Raw genomic sequence first — 17,663 nt, forward strand, 5'->3', positions numbered from 1 at the left:
CCCTCTCTTCTGCTCCCTGTGCCTGTCTTTCCCACTCTGGCTCTGTCTTACTTGCTCTGCCTCTCTTGCTGTCTTCCTGTCCCCACCGTCCCTTTGCCTCAGGCTCTTTCCCTCTCTCTGCCTATCACCACCTCCTCCACCCCCATCTTGCTCTCCCTGTGTCTCTGCCTTCCGCATGTATCCATTTGTTCATGCAGGCTTAGGAAGTCCACTTAGGATTTACGTGTACTTCCTTGTGTTTCTCACGTGTTTTGAGGTAATTTTAACTGAAAAGTGCAATAGTAACATAAAGGCTCCTAGTGGTGGTAGTAATGTAGTCAAGTACTGACATATCTTCAGTGTTAGTGTATAATCATTATAAATTTATGAAAGAGTAGGTTCTTACCATTTATTTTATGTAAATTATGTATTCATATATAATTTAGTCATGCATTATCTGATTGTGTTGTAGGTCCACTTCTTGTAATTAATTGGGCAAACATAAATGTAGTTTAAAGTGTTAGGAGCTTCTTAATTTGTATTTACTTTCACTTGTTCATTAATTTTAGATTTATGTTTGATAGATTAGAAGGTAAAAGATATGCATAATTCTGTTGATAATTTTTCTCAAAATAATAAACATTTCTCATTCCCATGTTTCCTTGTCAATAAAAGAGTTCTTGCCAAATTGAAGAAGCAAGTGATTTCAAAGGTAACATTATAATTCTGTCATTGGATTTTATCCTCTGCATAAGGCAAGTCTTTCAAACATAAATCACTTCTGGTATGAACACTTAATGGGATGAATTAATCATGGGGTAGCTGCTTGAAAACTGAATTATTAGTATTTTAAATCTTGTGCTTCTGTTTTGGTGCCTTTGTCTTTATTTTTTTTTTAATGTTATGACTGTTAAAAGAACAAATAATTATTTTTTTTGTTCTCTTAATACTTCAGAAAGGAGAAAACTTTTTAAGAGAGTCTTGAAGATAGTGTGTTTATATATACATGCACCCTACATACACATACTTCCAGTGTTTTCTTTTTACTTCCACTGTGTTACCTGCAAAAGGGACTATCCATTTCATTTCAGCGGCCAGAGTGCTGCTTCCTTCTCTGAAATCGGACTGCTACTTCTTGTTGGGTAAAACTGGGTCTTCGTTCTCCAGGAGTTCAACAGCTGCTGTCAACAGCATCTGGGCTGCCCTTCCCCTCTTTTATTCTGCTCTCCAAAAGGACTGATTTCCTAACTAGCGTCAAAATGTGCTGCTTCTGCACTGACCATGATCCTGCCTTCCAATATACTGTTTAAAGAGAGAAGTGATTCCTTATTAATATAATGATACTTTGCACCTGCACATTGAATTGAAATACTCATAAATAAGTAAGCGTTTTAAACTCATTAGAGTAGGATGACACCTCTTGCAACCCTGACCTTTTGCAAACTTCAATTTGTCAAAAATGAAGTTGGTGCAGGCTTAAGAAACAGTTAACAACTGAGTAAAATCTGAATGACCAGATTGAAAAGGTGTAACATGAAGAAAGCTAATTTAATCTCCCTGAATGCGTTCAGATGGTATCTGGAGTTATGTCTTCAGGTAGGTTGTACCATGATGATAAATGTTTAGAAGCCATTTTAGCATAATTCATTTTAACTATAATTCCATTAAAATATAACATTAATGTTTGTTAGCAAAATTTAAAACATAAAAAACAATTTAAAACATAAAAAGTGAGACATCTTCAAAATGCCAGAGATGCTGGAAATATGCCTTTTATAATTTGAATTTCAAACCCCTTCCCCTTTCTGTGGATTGTGCTCCCAACTTCCTCTCCTCTTCACAGCATTTCCTTTAGTAGTCTTTTCCTCCCTGTCTTCTATGGGCTTTTTATTGCCCATTCTCCTTTCCTCATTTTCCCCCTCCTTATCATTAGCCGCTTTCCCTTGCTTTCTTAGCCAGCCCTTTATTTTTTTGTTTCATCCCTTGCCTTTCTTCATTATAATAAATGGAGGCTATGTGAAGAACCCTTCTCAGAAGACTTTGTAGTTAGTTAGTGCACTGATTGTACCCCAAGTTTGGTAAGTCCTTGGTGCTGTGGGACTATAAATATCAAGTCAGTATCTGTAATCACCAATTAATCAATTACTAAAAGTTGTCTCTTTATGCCTGTAAAACTACTAGCTCCTGTCCAACCCCTTTTGTAAGTATTATTAGTTTTGTAAAAACTTTTCAGTTAAGATCTGCTGCTGATTATCTTGTATGCCAAAGTTAGTATATAATCATTTAACCTTTCAGTAACCTTTTTTAATGGAAAATTTTCTTTCTTGACCCTGTCAAGCAATTATGTGACTATCTGCCTTTGTCCACTTAGACTTTTTCATACATTTTTATCTGTTTCATGTGGGTAATCTGTTATGAATGATCTGTGCTGATATGCAAGAAAGCTCTGTAAGAACTGTGTAAAATATGATCTTAATTCACAACGTTTATTTATTTAGTTTTGCTTCTGCTTGCAATCTTGGGATGGGTTTTTTCTCCAGCTGGTTACCAGGATGTTGCATGTGTTATAGCATAAGGACCCAACAGGAAGCATCTTTATTGACTTCTAGTCACTATTCTTCTATGAGAAAAATGACTCTAGAGACATGGTGATCTCACTATGAACCCAAAGCTGCCTCAGTGAATAAGGGCAGACTCCTAAATGCTGTAACTACAGAAATAAAGCATCGTTCAATAACAGAAAATAAAAAATATTGTTTTTACAGCATCTTGCTTGTTAGGCAATTTTTCTTACTTCAGAAATCCTGTCTTTTCAGAACTGCATGGGATTATCTGTGCACAGTATCTTCAGACAAGGAGTAATTTTACCAGATAACCACTGCATAGCTTGTATGTGACTGTATTGTGTGATATTGTCTGCAGTGTGTACTGTTGTAGCACAGATAAGATCATTCAGAAGCATAGCTGTAAACTGTTGATAATCATGTGGGTTACAAAATGAATTAATGAAATTAATATCATGATAGATTAGGAACTGTCTGGAGTCTTACTTTTTTTGTACTGGTCCTTTTAATTTCAAAAACTAAGAAGAAATGCCAAGCCAGTGAGTCTAAGCAATAAGGCAGTAGACTTTATTACACAAATACCTTGGTATCAGAAAAATTTAAAAAACTATTTTCTCTTCTTAATTACATTTAAACTAAAAAAAGAAACTTCTACAAATGCTAAGTATTTCATTTAGTCTTTATTCACTTAACTGCCTAGTATTCCACTATTATAAAACATACCTCTATCTGGTTGTTGTTCTTATCAATAGCTTATAGAGCAAGAAAAAATGATTAAATAATGCATTATATTAGTGCCAGAATTTTGTAATGGAATCAAAGGAGACATTTCTGCTCAGATACTGCATTTGGTGGGCCTTGTAGTTGAAGACCCGGAAGAGTAAGGGTTATCTACAACTTGAGCGAGTTTATTATGGCTTAGTGATTTACTGATTGATTTCATTTGCTGTCAGTTAAGGCTCTCTTAATGTCAGCTTTTTTCGCATAATGCCTTGAAATAAAGACTGATGAAGTTTTTTCAGATTGATGCCACTTACATAAACTGACCCTGATTTGCCCTTCTGCATGACAATATAAGTGACAGCAGTTAGATGAAAATACAGCAATGAATATGCAACTTAAAGATTAAAAAAAACACAGTAAACCTTTCAGAATATAAAACTAGGCAAAGAAAACCCAGGCTGTTCTGTTAATTCCACAGTTGTCCTGTATTGAAGGAATAGGCTGGAATCCCGAGTGGTATACCACTGAAGTGAAATTTGAAGAGGACGAGTTTTGAAAGGATTAAAAGTTAGCCTGTTTTTTACCAAATTCTACCAATTTGCCACTAATTTATTTTGGGGTTTGTGTTTTTTTGGAGTGAAGGGTGTGTAAATTGTGGCTCATAAATGGACATATGTTGTTACCTGAGAAATTTCTTTTTTATGTTCTTATCTTGCAGAAATCATAATGAACTACTTTGAAGCTGTTGTCTTGATTTTTCAGTTACTGAATTGATTGATGGTCTAGTGATACGTGCTGCTAGAATCCTGAAGTCACAAGTTCCAACACTTATATTGGACTGTGAAAAGCGTAAATTCTTAGGACTGATAAGGTCTATTGCTATAAGTGTTCCAGGACAAATAAGCTTGAAACAGTGCACTCATTCTTAGCGACTACTTGCCCATTACAGTACCCAGTTTCATTATAGTCTGTGTTAACTCTCTCCATTATCGTCTCTTCCCCTATTATGGTCTCTTCCCATTACAGGCAAGAAGATGGTAAGAAATTAGGGAGTGGGGAGAAAATGGAGGGGGCTGGAGAGTGCTAAAGTAATGGAAAGAAGGTGAATGTGGAACTGTTTTATAAACCCGAATAGTAGGGATACAGAGCCTGTATGTTGGCAAGTTTACCTGCAAAGGATTGAGCCTTTCATGGCTTAAAAAAATTTAATATCCACAGAAAGACCACCATTTGTTTATCCTCCTGGAACCTTGCTAGAACTTAGATTCCTCTGGATTGCTTCTACATTGTGATCTTTATTGACAAAAGTGCAGTTCTAAAGTAAAGATCAGAAGGAAACAAGTCACCCATTCCATTGGTGGGTCAAACTTGCAATGTCTGTTTATTGTCTCAAGACTATTTTAGTTCTGACTTCTCTATGTTCAGAGGTGGACCGGGTGTTTTTTTCCAGTACCATCACCCATTTGTAGGTCCTCCTTTTTCTGATCCTATCATAATTGATAAATACTAAAGGGGGAGATTAGAGAGCAAAGCGTCATGCTGCTGCTACTGTGTATAGTGCCAGACTTTCTCTCCATCTACTTTTGCATTCTCAAAGGATTTATTTTTATTTTTATTTTTCAAATTATTTTAAAATAAATTAATACTGCACGAGGTGAAGATTACAAGTTGAAGTTTAAATTCTGAATTTTTTACAAATGGTTGCAAAGACCACAGGACTGGGTTTTGAGCAGTAAGTCTCCATGTTAAAATGTGATGTTTGTCTGTACCTTGGCAAAGGTCACTATCCTAGATACTTGATTTGTCCTGCATTATTCCATGTGAAACTTGCTGCCAATTTTATTCCTTTGGGAAATAGACTGTGGGACTGAGTAAATATTTAATGCCTAGAGGGTGCATAGAATAGCAGTAAATCTGGTTGTCCCTGCTTAGAAATAGGTTGGACAGGGGAAAGTAAAAAAAAAAAAGAACGGAGTATAAGAAATGTGACTAAAATGTCTCCCAGCCTCCATCATTTTAGTTCAAGGACCTCTTGAAATAAAATTAATATTTTTGTGTTCAACAGCCATTGCTTTTTGAACCATGTAAAATTAAGCATTCATATGACTTGTGGAAAGGACTTTCACAGCTTAACTGCACAATCTCTGAGAAACTATTTTCTATGTTTGTTTTGAAAATGGTTTTTGCAACTTCATTTAAGGTTAATATGTTAATGTTAATAAATATGTTCAGTTTCCCTTCTTTATACTAGTCATGCTTTGGCATCCTATGTCATAATCACCTCTCATTCTCTGCTACTCCAGCAGTATTTGTTTCTTTTCAGGTTGCTTTACTCATTTCTGAACTACAAGAATGTGAAAACCATTAGAAATAATCTATAGTTTCTAGATTTGGTAAGGTGTGGAAGTGATTTCTCTGTTGGTACAATTGCTCATAAATGACCTAACTGCAAGTAGTGGTCCAGCTCTGAAATACTGATAAGGAAGTAGTAACCAGTTAACATCAGAGGTAGTTTGGAAAATGCTGTCCTCTAGGGTGTCTGTAAGTTAGGATAGCCTGGGATCCCTGGATAAGAACCATCTGATTTTGTTGACCCACCATTAAGATCACCACTCAAGCACATGATGTTGTGGTGCCTGCAGCATTACCAAATCTGGTAAAAAGAAAGACTAAAAAGGGCTTTCTCAATCTAGTTTGGATACCCTATGATATGAGGTATTTTACTTCTGATCTTATTGTAGAATATTTTATGCTCTCTAGGCAAACTCATTTCACTAGTGCCTATCCTCAGTTTTCTCCTTTCAGCATTGCTATAAGCATCCGGTTTTAGAAACTGAATTCAGAAAGTCATTTTATCTCTTACGCTTCTAAGGAATTGGATCAAATTGTTGACTGTTGGCCAGACAGAGAAATTGGACTGTAACAGCCTGTTCCTTCCTTCCCAGGCTCCCAGCCTAATAATTAAAATCCTATTCTGCAATCTGATCATAAGATTCCATTTAATGAAAATTCACTTGGTGCTGAAGACAAAGCAGAAAATAAATGTCCTCCAAAATATTATCTAAAAAAATCTCATCAGGTAACAACACGGCTTTGAACTGTTGGTCTGTATGTGGGCAACCAGCGCTCTGCTGACAGAAAAGTTAGTGTCTTGTCTTTGTTTTTCAGGCTGTTCTAAGTGAGCAACTTTCTCTCTTAGCTTGTTGACCTCTTGCATAGAAGAAGCCCAGACTTCAATATAGTGGAGTCTCACTCATCCACCAATTTTTAGCATGTGTTGATTGGGATTTATATCTTTCTGAGTTGAGCTAATCTGTCATCTGTATGACAAATGCCAAAAAGACAGACAAACAGAATCAGTTTTTCCCAACAAGGGTTTTCTTCGGCTGTACATCCATTGTTAGTAGAACTAGATATTCAGAGATGTCAGAGATCATTATATTTGTTCTTCTTCCTCAGATCATGATGGTTAAAAATAAACTTAGGGAGGAAAATATTTTCTTTATTTCATATTAAGCCTAAGAATAGCAAATTGCCACGCTCAGTGTCAGTACCACTTTCAGCAGATGTTGCCAATATTCTCCAACTTTTACTTCAGAAAAAGGGATGATAGTATGTATACTTATTGTGCAGGTCAGTAGTAGGTGTACTGTGCTCTTTAAATTTCATTTGACTCTTCAGATTTTGGAAGAAGAGCTGTTGTCCCTGAAATTTCTAATAAAACTTTTCCATGGCATAAATCAGTTCTTGAAAGCAAGTCTCATTGAAAATCTAGCCATTTATATGTTGGGTTTTGTTAAATACAAATTTTGATAAAGTTCAAGGACATGTAAAGCAAACTAGTTACCTCACTAACATCTGAGTTTAGGCAGAATGAAGGGAGAACAGCTGTCCATTCTATATGTGGCAGTGGAGTTTGGATTAAGGATGTGTCAATTTACCTGAGGAATGCAATTCAGCTTTTCTAGGTCATTATTTTCTCTATAGAAAGTGACTGGTGCTTTTCCTGTGCTGGCATCTTGAATTTGTGCACATAACTGATATTGTGGTAAGAAGCCAAAATCAAAATTTAGTTTGCTATCCAGCCTAACAAGTATACTTTAGAGTTTCTTTACAAAACTATAAAATGTTGCTTTATGTAGGATGAAATATTTATGTTGAGTTAAAATGTTGTGCTACCATGAGCACTTCCTAAGAAAAGCAGAAGAAATGAAGTAACTATGTAACAAAACTTTGTGAGGTTTTCTAGCTCCTGGGCTCCATTAGATTTGAGCACTCACCTAAAATCTGATATGAAGATTACAACTCAGTAATGATTGATTATGTATGAGCCACATAACCGCAGTTGTCATATGGACTAAACCTTCCAGAAGGGACCTTTCTCTCCCCCAAGAAATAGCAACTACAGCATAGATTGTTGTCATCTTTTTGCATGGAAGATATGAAGTGTACGCATTTCCCCCTTCTAAGCATATGTAAAATATTTTATCTAATTCAGTTTGAAAATGTTTTAATCTAAAATTGAAAAGGTGCTTCATGTGGCCAGAAAGGAATAATCTATATCCCTTCATAGCTCTAGTCAAAATATTTAATACATAATCATATGTATATGATGAACCTGGATTTTGTGGGGTGATCATTTTCTTCTGTTGGAGTCAGCGACAGACTTTTTTCACGCTGCTTAAAACTGAATTGGTATTTTTTCATGAGTTTCGAAAAAGATTCATAAAAGCCTCAGTAGCATCTTTTTGTCTGCAAGGCCTATTTCTTTATGAAAAGTACTTGAAATGGGTAATAGTTAATAGAGCACTCTTTAAAACCAATGAAAAAGCTGTGGTTTAGTTTTCAGGAAACTCATTGTTTCTACTACATTGGCAAATAGTTGAGTTAGTTACTTATGTTGGCTAGTTTGTGGACAGCATTTCAGAAGAACAGAAGTGTTTTTCAGATCTCACATTTACCTTCCATGTGAAATTGCTTCAGATTTTCCTGCTTAGTAACTTGATAGATGAATGTCTGGTTCTCACCTTTCCTTAAATTGTTCTCGTACACATGCACCTATAATTAATCCATTAGATTTCAGGCTGTTAAGACTTGGTGTTTATGTGACATTTACTTAGAAAACTTTGTTTGCTTATATGGGATTTCCTATCCAGCTGTAGGAGTCCCTTGAAAATAAGAAAGAATATGCTTTTAAAAGTTGATTTTACTTCTATGAATTTGGCTGTGAAAACAGAATTCAGCTTTTGTGCATCTTTTCAGGTTCCAAGATGTCACTCCAATAGACTAAAAGTGACATCATCCAGATACAGGCAAATTGAACTTTCACATGACATTTCACCTGGATTTTGATGACAAGTTTTGCTCTCTGTTTTCTCCTCAGGACTGAATGTGTGATGGTACACTGCCATTTTTTAAATAAAACCGCATCCTGACTTTTCTGTTGTGAACTGCTGCTGTTTAGTTCCTCTCATTAGTGGTAATACATTGTGCTCACTCCAAGCTGATTTTCATACTCACAGCTGAGGCACTTTAACAGGGACTTTATATTATATTCAGTGACTACCTATCCTTCTTTCTTTCATCCATGTCTTGAATATACACTGCAAGAGAAACTTGAAGGAGGGGAACCAGCCTGAAACTTCTTTAAATTTCCATTTCTTTCTCACAAAAACCATTTACCTGAAAATTCTGTTCCTCCATGACAGACAGAAATGTTCTTTTTGTAGGAAGTCTGCATAAGAAGATGGGTACAATGTATTGCTAGCATTTTCACTGTAGCTGTAGTTTAAACTACAAGTTCTTTAGGGTGATTGTTTTTCTTTTACATTCTGCGTGTAACTGTGCTTGACTTTATGCAACAGACAGTGAGAATGGTCTTTGCATGTAAACATTATAAGCCTACAAAAATCTGCATTTCCTTGATTTTGTTAAGTGGCAATTTGCTTGGATGGTCCAGAGATACTTGTGTAGTCAAGGCTGCAGGTAGCTCCTTTACTATAAAATTCACAGGATGCTTTCTACCTGATCATACCAACAAACACATTGGTCTCAATTTATCACTTTCTAGAAGTTCAGTGTTATTTTTGAAACTCCTTCACTTTGTAATAATTTTCATGGCAATTGTTGTTGCCCATCCGCTGTGGTTTCCAGGAGAAGCACTTTCCTTCCAGTCTCTGTCAATTTCAGTGCTCCCTTTTCAATTTTCTTTTAGGGAGTCATGTCATTACCTCTTGCAGAGAATCTAGCCTTTTATTTAGAGCTTCATTCCCTTGGGCTATCCTCTGAGACCTACAGGGTAAAGTAATTGTTGTTGAAACGTGGTTAGAGTTAGGCTCCATGTGTGGCACTGAGTCAGCTTTCATTGGGGGAAAAAAAAAGTTGTAACAGGACTGACCTGCTTTTTGACACATTTAAATTGTGCATAAGGTGCCTGAATGGAACCCAACAAAAAGTTTAGTGTCAAAATGAGATACAAAGAGAATAGATCATTAAAGAAGTGCCAAACAGCTGCAAAAGTGCAATTTTGCTGAATGCTGTTTCCCTTGAGGGTATTTTCTGATTCCCGAGAAGCTGCTGCATTTACATCTCCACTGATGCCACTAGGTGTTTTGGACTATGGGTCTAGGCAGCCAGAATGGGTTTTCAAATGCTAAAACGTATGGGGGAAATTAGTTTTAATCCTTTCTTCCCCAAATATAGCTCTCTTAAATCTATAATAAGTATCCTATTAATGTCACTTGAAGCAAAACATGGTTTTTTGTTTTTTTTTTTAATTTGTATATATGTTCTCTTTTATCTATTTATGTGCTTATCTGCGTATAATCAGGGTATTGGAGCATTGATAGATGATTCTGCACATACATGGTTTTGCAATGCTCCTGTCTTCTGGCCTTGTTTTGCAAGCTGGGGAGGCAGGCAAAATGGCCAGGTGTGCAGTGCTCAGTATCTTCAGAATCCCATTTTCTAAATAAATAAGGATCTGAAATTTAAAATACTTTGTTCCTTAATCATGTGACTAGCACTTGCCTGAATTTTTTAAGGTTTTCTGATTTTCTTTGATTTCAAAGATAGTTAAAGTGCTAATAGGAATTTTCTAGGTGGGGATACAGTTTTAAATGTACAAGGTGGGGATACAGTTTTAAATGTACAAATACCTATTAAAAAAATCCTTAGAATTACTTAGGCTTAAAATAATTTGTCCATTGAAAGTTAGATTTGAAAATGACACTTGGGCACTCTTGCAAATTTTGTGCCTAGTCCAGCACCTTCAGCGTAAAAGCATCCTTTCTTCATGCCAACCTTATGAATATATTTTTATCCTATAAGTTGTAGCCAATTATCTAAGAAAGTCATGCATCTGTTTTCATGAAGCTGCCTGTGTCTTGACTTAGTGTTGTAGCATGGGTCTTCTCTCACATTGAAGACACTTTTGACATTGAAAACACTCCTACTATTATAATTTGCTTTTGCCATATCAGTAACACGATATAGAACTTTAAATAGTAGTGAAATTCTTTATAAAATAAGACATTGTGTGGAGTAGAAGGAAAGGGAAGAGGTCACTGAAAACAAGCCATTCAGTTGTCTGATTAATTCTTCTTTTTCTTTGATTAATGAAGATTAATTACAATTTCTGCTCTTAAAATTGACAGTGCTATGTAAATTTCAACCATTATTAACTTGCATTGTGTTCCATCGTTAGGAAGTCTTTGTAATCACCACATTACAGACTGGTTGATGTTGGAAGGGTCCTCTGGAGGTCAACTGGTTCAAGCCCCCAGCTCAAGCAGGGACACCTAGAGCCAGTAATGTTTAAAATTAGTATCCTTCAGCCCAACTGTTGCTGTGGCCTCCTTGGTTAAATCTTCTCCCCACTAACTTTCCTATAACACATATCTTTCTGAAAAGGATTTAACTTTTAAAGTGGTCTGAGTTGCAATAATATTGGTGCCTGTAATGTTCAGTGGTCACTACATCTGGCCTTTCTGAACAGAAGTCTTTTTCTGATGTGTATTATTAAAACATTTCTACTTGTAATGGAAGACAAATCTGTATTGATTCATGTTTGTTCCGAGTTTGCATGTCACAGTATTACCAACACATTCAAAACCAGAAGTGCTCGCCTAAATGCAGATCTTGCCATAGTGTATGAATGCCAAAATTTATGCTATAAAAATTAATCAGTAGGGTTGCTGAAGTATCTTATTTCTATGTATACTTTAAAAGTGTGTATACATCTTAACTGCTATGTGTAATTAAAAACAAAAGAAAACACTCCTGAGCAGGAGAAGAAAAAAATTCTGCAGAACTAGATGTGCCTCCTCTGTTAACAGACTTTGTTGATCATGGAACAGTTTCCAGAGCTGCAGCTATATTTGTATCTGTAATGTGCAAATAGGGATCTAAATTAAAGTTCTGAACTCCTTTAGAGATGTATTTAATGATTATGTGGCAGATCTTATAACATACAAGGGACTAGGTTCTGTGTCTATTTCTCGTGTATCAAGCTTTCTAATAAGTGGAATGTTTGTACTGTGGAAAACAGACCTGTGACTCAACTTGTGACTGAGATGAGTTATGTAAAATCATACGTAAATGAATGCCTTTCAGTGGTGATATAATTGACTGAAGTCCAATTTCATAATAAACATACAATTTTATTTGGGTTCTATCAATTTAGGGTGAGAAGCAATAAGCAAAGCAGTGCTGGGTGCGTGGGGAGTCTCAGCTCTGCCACACGCACACTGAGTTCTAACAGCAGTGTCTTTTATACTCTTGCACCTGTGTCTTGACCAATTCCCATTTACCAGATAGTCGTCCTACTCTTCCTCCATTGGATCATTTGAGTTGCTGGGGTACATGTCCGTCCCTTATTGGGTCTTTTGAAAGTCTGGAGGTCTCTGCCTCTTGGCGCGCTGTTCTCCTGTTGAATCTTTTGAAATTGGCAGAGTTTCTAAGAAGCGGTTGCATTGTTCCAAGCAAAAAGCACACTCATTATATTTTATTCTTGCATATTCTCGATTTGATTCCAACATTCATCACAATTATTATACAGGTTACAGTGATCACACATCATTTCAGATCCACATAGGGTACAACAATTACACTTACCACACCATATTTTATTTTGACACGAATCATGCCAATGTTTTCCACAGTGGCATATCTAAAAACCTGAAGTATTTGCCTTCCTCCAGATGGCATTTAGAATAAATGTTTTGCACGCTCATTATCAAGGATTCCACATCGCCCACTGGAAGACACAAAAATGCTGTTTTCCCTAACCTAGACCTGAATGAGAGTAATCTAAACTGACCCTGACGCTTTGCTATGGAGTTGGGGTATACTGGAAGGAGTGTGTACCTACGAGCGTATAAATGCTACCTTCCACATCAGTAATGAATCACTAATAGCTGAGAAATTGTTTCCTTCTGTACTTAAAAAAAAAAAATCTAGATGTCTTAGAAAAAGTAAAGTACTTGCCATGTCTGAAAATAAAAGCTCATGAGGGAATACCTTTTTCCTAGTTTGAAAATTTGCAAACTCATTAAACAAGAAAACAAATGAAACAGTCGAATTGAGTAGTAAGGAATTGATAACTGCTGTTTCAGATAACTGCATGGACTTAGAGTGGCTCTGGAAATGTAGCATGAAACTATAGGTTAGTGGCTTCACTAGTTTTGTGGTAGCAGAGGTAAAAGGAAGAAGGTAAGGAATGGTCTCTATGCATTCGAGTTCAGTGATACCTTTAAATATCATGTGGGAAGTATTCAAAGGATTTTCTTCTGTGAGATTTGAGACACAGTTGGTTATCACACATTGGTATAATCCTCGTTTATGAGTCACAGGCCCAGTCCATAGACCTATTTCAACATGTCTGATTTTTAACATGTGGGCTGTTGCCATATGAAGACTCTCAGGCAGTTTTATATGGGGTGTGAGATATATCCACATTCTTGCTTGGTATTGTTTGTGAAGAGCTGCAGCATTTTAGTCATGTTGAATGTGGACAAAGAATTTTAAAAGCAGGATCAGAGCTGACAGTGGCAGATTTATAGAGCCATGTGAATACACTTTTAGGGCTATCATCATAGTATGTAAAACATTTTGGATATTCTTTCTGGTGAGAAAAGATAAGATGGTGCTAATTTGCCACCGCTGTTCTCTACATTTAATGATGAAATAACTTGATTGATTTCAGCTATGTTAACTTTAATTCTGAAAAGCAGTAGTGTGTTTGAGAACAAAGAAAGGAGAACGGTAAAAATCTTTGTGTATGCCTGTTTGTGGTACTAAATTTATTTTTGCCCATACCAACAGACTTATATTCAAAAGGCCAAGTTCATATTATCTGTAATATGTTCTTAGAGTAGAAACTCACTACAGGTTATTTCAGAAGGGAAGACTATAACTTATAAAATGTGATTAACCAGTCGTAAAGAAGACCAATAATCTCAACAGTGTTACACTATGTAGGGTAGATATAAAGTTACCAGTATTGCCTAATCATTTGTACTCTCCTGTGCTGCTAACTTTATTATCAGCCTGATCAATATTACACAGTTAGGACATTCTTCCACTATATACATGAAAACAATTATATTTTCCCAGCTATATTGTAATCAGATTATTTACTTTCACAGGTCTGTAGGCTTACTGTGTTTCTTTTGTTTCTGACAAATTTTTTTTTTTAACGTGGTGGGAGGATTAATATTTCGACTCATTTTGAAAGTATGAACATTAACCTGAAGCTGTGTAGTGATTCTTTGTAAACAGAAATTGAACTTGCACCGAGCCGAGTCATGTATTTAAACACAATGAAAAATGGTATCAGCTGGTCAATACAGTACTGCATGTTTGAAAACAGCTCATCAAAACACCTTATAATTAGGGTGCACAGTCATTTGCTTTTCTTAAATGCTATTAATATTTAAGATTTTAGAAGGAATAAAAAAATCCTATGCTAGACCATCATAATGTTTAAGTCCTCAGACTGAGATTTAGATTGGTTTGCAATCTTCATTTAATTTCTCAGATTAATAAATTTAAGTCTTCTGTAATGAATTTGGATGTATGCTATTTGGCATTTAAGTATAGCCTGCCTGGCACTGATGATTTATTTTACTTTTTAAAGGCCATGATTAAAACTTTTATGGATGTCTACCAACTTGCAAGTTCCAGAATTGACATGTTAGTGAGAGAAACAACATCTCATCAGCCTCATGCTGAAGCCCTAAAATCCAAGCTCCAAACAGCCTGTCTTCATGAAACTGAGAGCTTACAATTGGTAAGTCTTCTTCTTAAGTAATTTTTGTCATTTGGATGTGGTTTCCTAGCCAGCATCTCCCTTCATGCTGCATAGTTTCTTTTAGGGAAATACAATAATATTTAATTATAAACATAACAGAGGAATTAAACTAGTGTAAACAGAAACCTTCTGAGACTTTTTCAGAAGAGAAAGGGGGTGATAAAAGTTAATGCAAGGGTTAATATTACAATTAAATCTTCTACAAGGCCCTGTTCATTGCCACTGTCTCTGGAAAAGTATATGTTGTCATTTATTCGGTTTTGGTAGTATAATAAATGGTAGAATTTTAGATGTGAAAAATGTAACCATCTAAAGATACAGAACTGTATTAAAACAGAATGTTATAACTGTGCATGAAAACAAAATGTTTATTAGGGGATGTGATTTTATTTTTAGACAACTGTGGTTACAAGTAATACTTCTCACTAAAGTTAGAAGGTTAAAATCCAATTTCAGAAATAATTTCTCGTCTAAAATGTTGTTGCTCGCAAAGATACATAGACATGTTTAAGGCTAATAAGGTGATTCTTCAGATCTGAAATCTCTCTCTAGGGGGATTACTGAATGCAGATGTATATGTGTCACACAGGCAGGAGGCCAGACACATAAACTGTCATAAATATGTAGACAAGAATGTCTAGAATGAGACTGTGTAAGCTGTGCAACTTGCATATACTTGATGTATTCTCTATCTTTCTTTATTTTCCCACAAAGGATAAAGGAGAAGGCTTTGGAGTCTCTTTTTTTTGTTGTTTTTCTCCTCTCCTTCCTCCTTTCTTTTATTTTATTCATGTGAAGCAAAGGACCATAGAGAAAATGAGGATTCTTCGTCTGTCTTTTTGAAACAGAACATCTGTAATAAGAGAGGCATCACTAATGCAAATGCCATAAACACATCGGTAAATGTATATTTGAAGGCTGTGTCTGTGTCTTTGGATGTTTCCAACAGAATTACATTAATTTCTTATCCTGCTTCTAACTTGTATCAGCACAATGGGAAATGAGTGCAAATAGAGAATATATTAATCAGTCCTATATTTCAGTTTTAAAATCTTGAGATGTTAATTGTTGAATGAAAGCTTTGTTTTACTTGTGACTGCACAACCTTTCTAAGAAATGAAATGAAGTTGCTTCACTGAAATTGCTTCTTTTCTTGTCCTATCAGGCTTTCTGTATGTTTTCTACTGGGTTTACATGTGTCCTGCTGAGCCTGTGCCCAGTGTAATTGGGATGCTCCTTTGCCGGTTATGATTGTTTCTGTTGTTTGAATCAAGATGACCACTTGTGTACTAAGGATTGGGAAGTCTGCCAAACCTGCTGCAGTGAGGTTTGCTTTCATTTGGCTTGAGAGAGCTTTTAGCAAAGATTATGCTAGTGTTTTCTATGAAGGGCTATGTGGTGGCTTGATACATTACAGTGAAAACAAGCACCTTGTCCCCCTAGGTCTCTGATGCTTGTGATTAAATGCAGTGCAATTTGTGTCTGACTATAGTATCAGTGTAAAGATGGTACTTTTTACATTGTAGTAGGATCTGTTGGCCCTTCTATAAAACCCTTTGGGAGAACAGTTCTTCCTTGAGATTGCAGTTTAATTTGAACCTAAATATTAATAGAAAGTGTTTTAAAATTTTATTTTAAAGGCAAAAAGAATGATAGATTCTCAAGTTTCCATGAAAAAAATATAACTGTTTATGGTATGTTTTGTAGTATTTGGGTTTTTGGTAAAGCTTGTCACTAATACTCGCAAAAGCTGCATCAAACATGACTTTTAATAACTTCGGGCATCACAGCTTTCTGGAGTAACTTATGTTTTAAAGTTTCAGCCAATACTGTTCTGTTCTGATTTTGAGGAAGAAGTTTTGCACTAAATTTCTTTCTGTATTGAAAAACTAGAACCTATTGTTTTGATTGATTATTTTAAATGTAGTAATGACTCTTTTTGAGTATCTATTTGGTTTCAGAATCGTACAGATTTTGTTGGTTTAAATCCACTGTGTTCAATCACATATCCAGTTCTAGTAACATCTCAGGCAAAACTTTTCATGTAGGACACAAACACAGTAGCTGGACTGTATTAATTGTAGGTCTTCATATGACGTATGCTTGTGTTTCTAGAACAGTAATGTATTGCTCAGTGCTAAAAATACATTTTGGAAAAGTCTTTTCAGGTGTATACCATGTGTGAACTCTCACCTTATAAGACTGGGTTTTATCTCACTATGTTGTGGCTGTCTCATGATGTCTTGTATGCTAGTTGCATAAGGTTCTTGATCTCCCAGCTGTCCACTACATCCAAGTTTCGGCCATTCATCAGTATTGATCTTTTCCATGCTCAGAAGTTACTGGTTTCCTAATTGACCTTTTTGTACTGAAATTTACTAATTACATCATCTTTCTTTCTGTTCACACCACTTTTTTCCTCTTCAGTTGCTTTGGGTTTTGCTGATAATTATAAAAATCAAACTGATGCCATAAGGCAACATCAGCAATTCTGACTTGTCATCTTTTACTTAAGACTCTGAATTGATGACTACATCCTTGTCTGCTTCTAGTCCAACCACTTTCCTTCTAGTCAATAGTGTTTAGATTCTGAGATTGCTATGTGTGCTCATGCTAATGCCACCAGATGCCAACATAGGGGAACAGGAAGGGATATGATTATGATGGACAGAGGTGATATGAACACTGTAAACACTGCTTACAGAGAAGAGAATTATCATGTGGGGTGAAGGGGAGTCAATAGCAGAATGTCGTTGTACTCTTCATTAGTGTCCAGCTATATGTCTGTCATACTCATCTCTGATGATTCTTCTTCTGTGCAGAGAAATACCCTGTGCATTTTTCGTTCTTGTAACTCTTTAAAATCTAGTATGACTGAAATACAGATTATTGGTTTTCTACCTAAACCTTATCTTTTTTTTCTGTTGCTCCCTATTCCTGTATCTCTTTTCTGGTGGTTGTGTTTTCGGTTTTGTTTTGTTGTTTCTTTTTCTTTTTTTTTCTTTTACCAAATGCTTCCGAAATTTCCCTTACATTTCTAAAATGTGTTTTTCGTTTATTTCTGTTATCAAACTGTTAACATTTTG

At 35.8% G+C, this 17,663-nt stretch overlaps 1 protein-coding gene across 1 annotated transcript in view; it reads left to right on the forward strand.

Moving 5' to 3' along the window:
- Positions 1-15,586, forward strand: part of CCDC171 (coiled-coil domain containing 171) — a 129,148-nt gene extending 113,562 nt beyond the window's left edge. Inside the window, exons 25-26 of the mRNA XM_042804472.1 lie at positions 14,404-14,556; positions 15,292-15,586. Coding sequence (XP_042660406.1) covers positions 14,404-14,556; positions 15,292-15,420 — 282 coding nt within the window. The 3' untranslated portion in view covers positions 15,421-15,586. The remainder of the gene's footprint in view (positions 1-14,403; positions 14,557-15,291) is intronic.
- The last annotated feature ends 2,077 nt before the right edge of the window (positions 15,587-17,663 follow it).

Source organism: Tyto alba, unplaced genomic scaffold (assembly GCF_018691265.1).
Source record: "Tyto alba isolate M040663 unplaced genomic scaffold, T.alba_DEE_v4.0 Super-Scaffold_42, whole genome shotgun sequence".
Classification (NCBI taxonomy): Eukaryota; Metazoa; Chordata; class Aves; order Strigiformes; family Tytonidae; genus Tyto; species Tyto alba.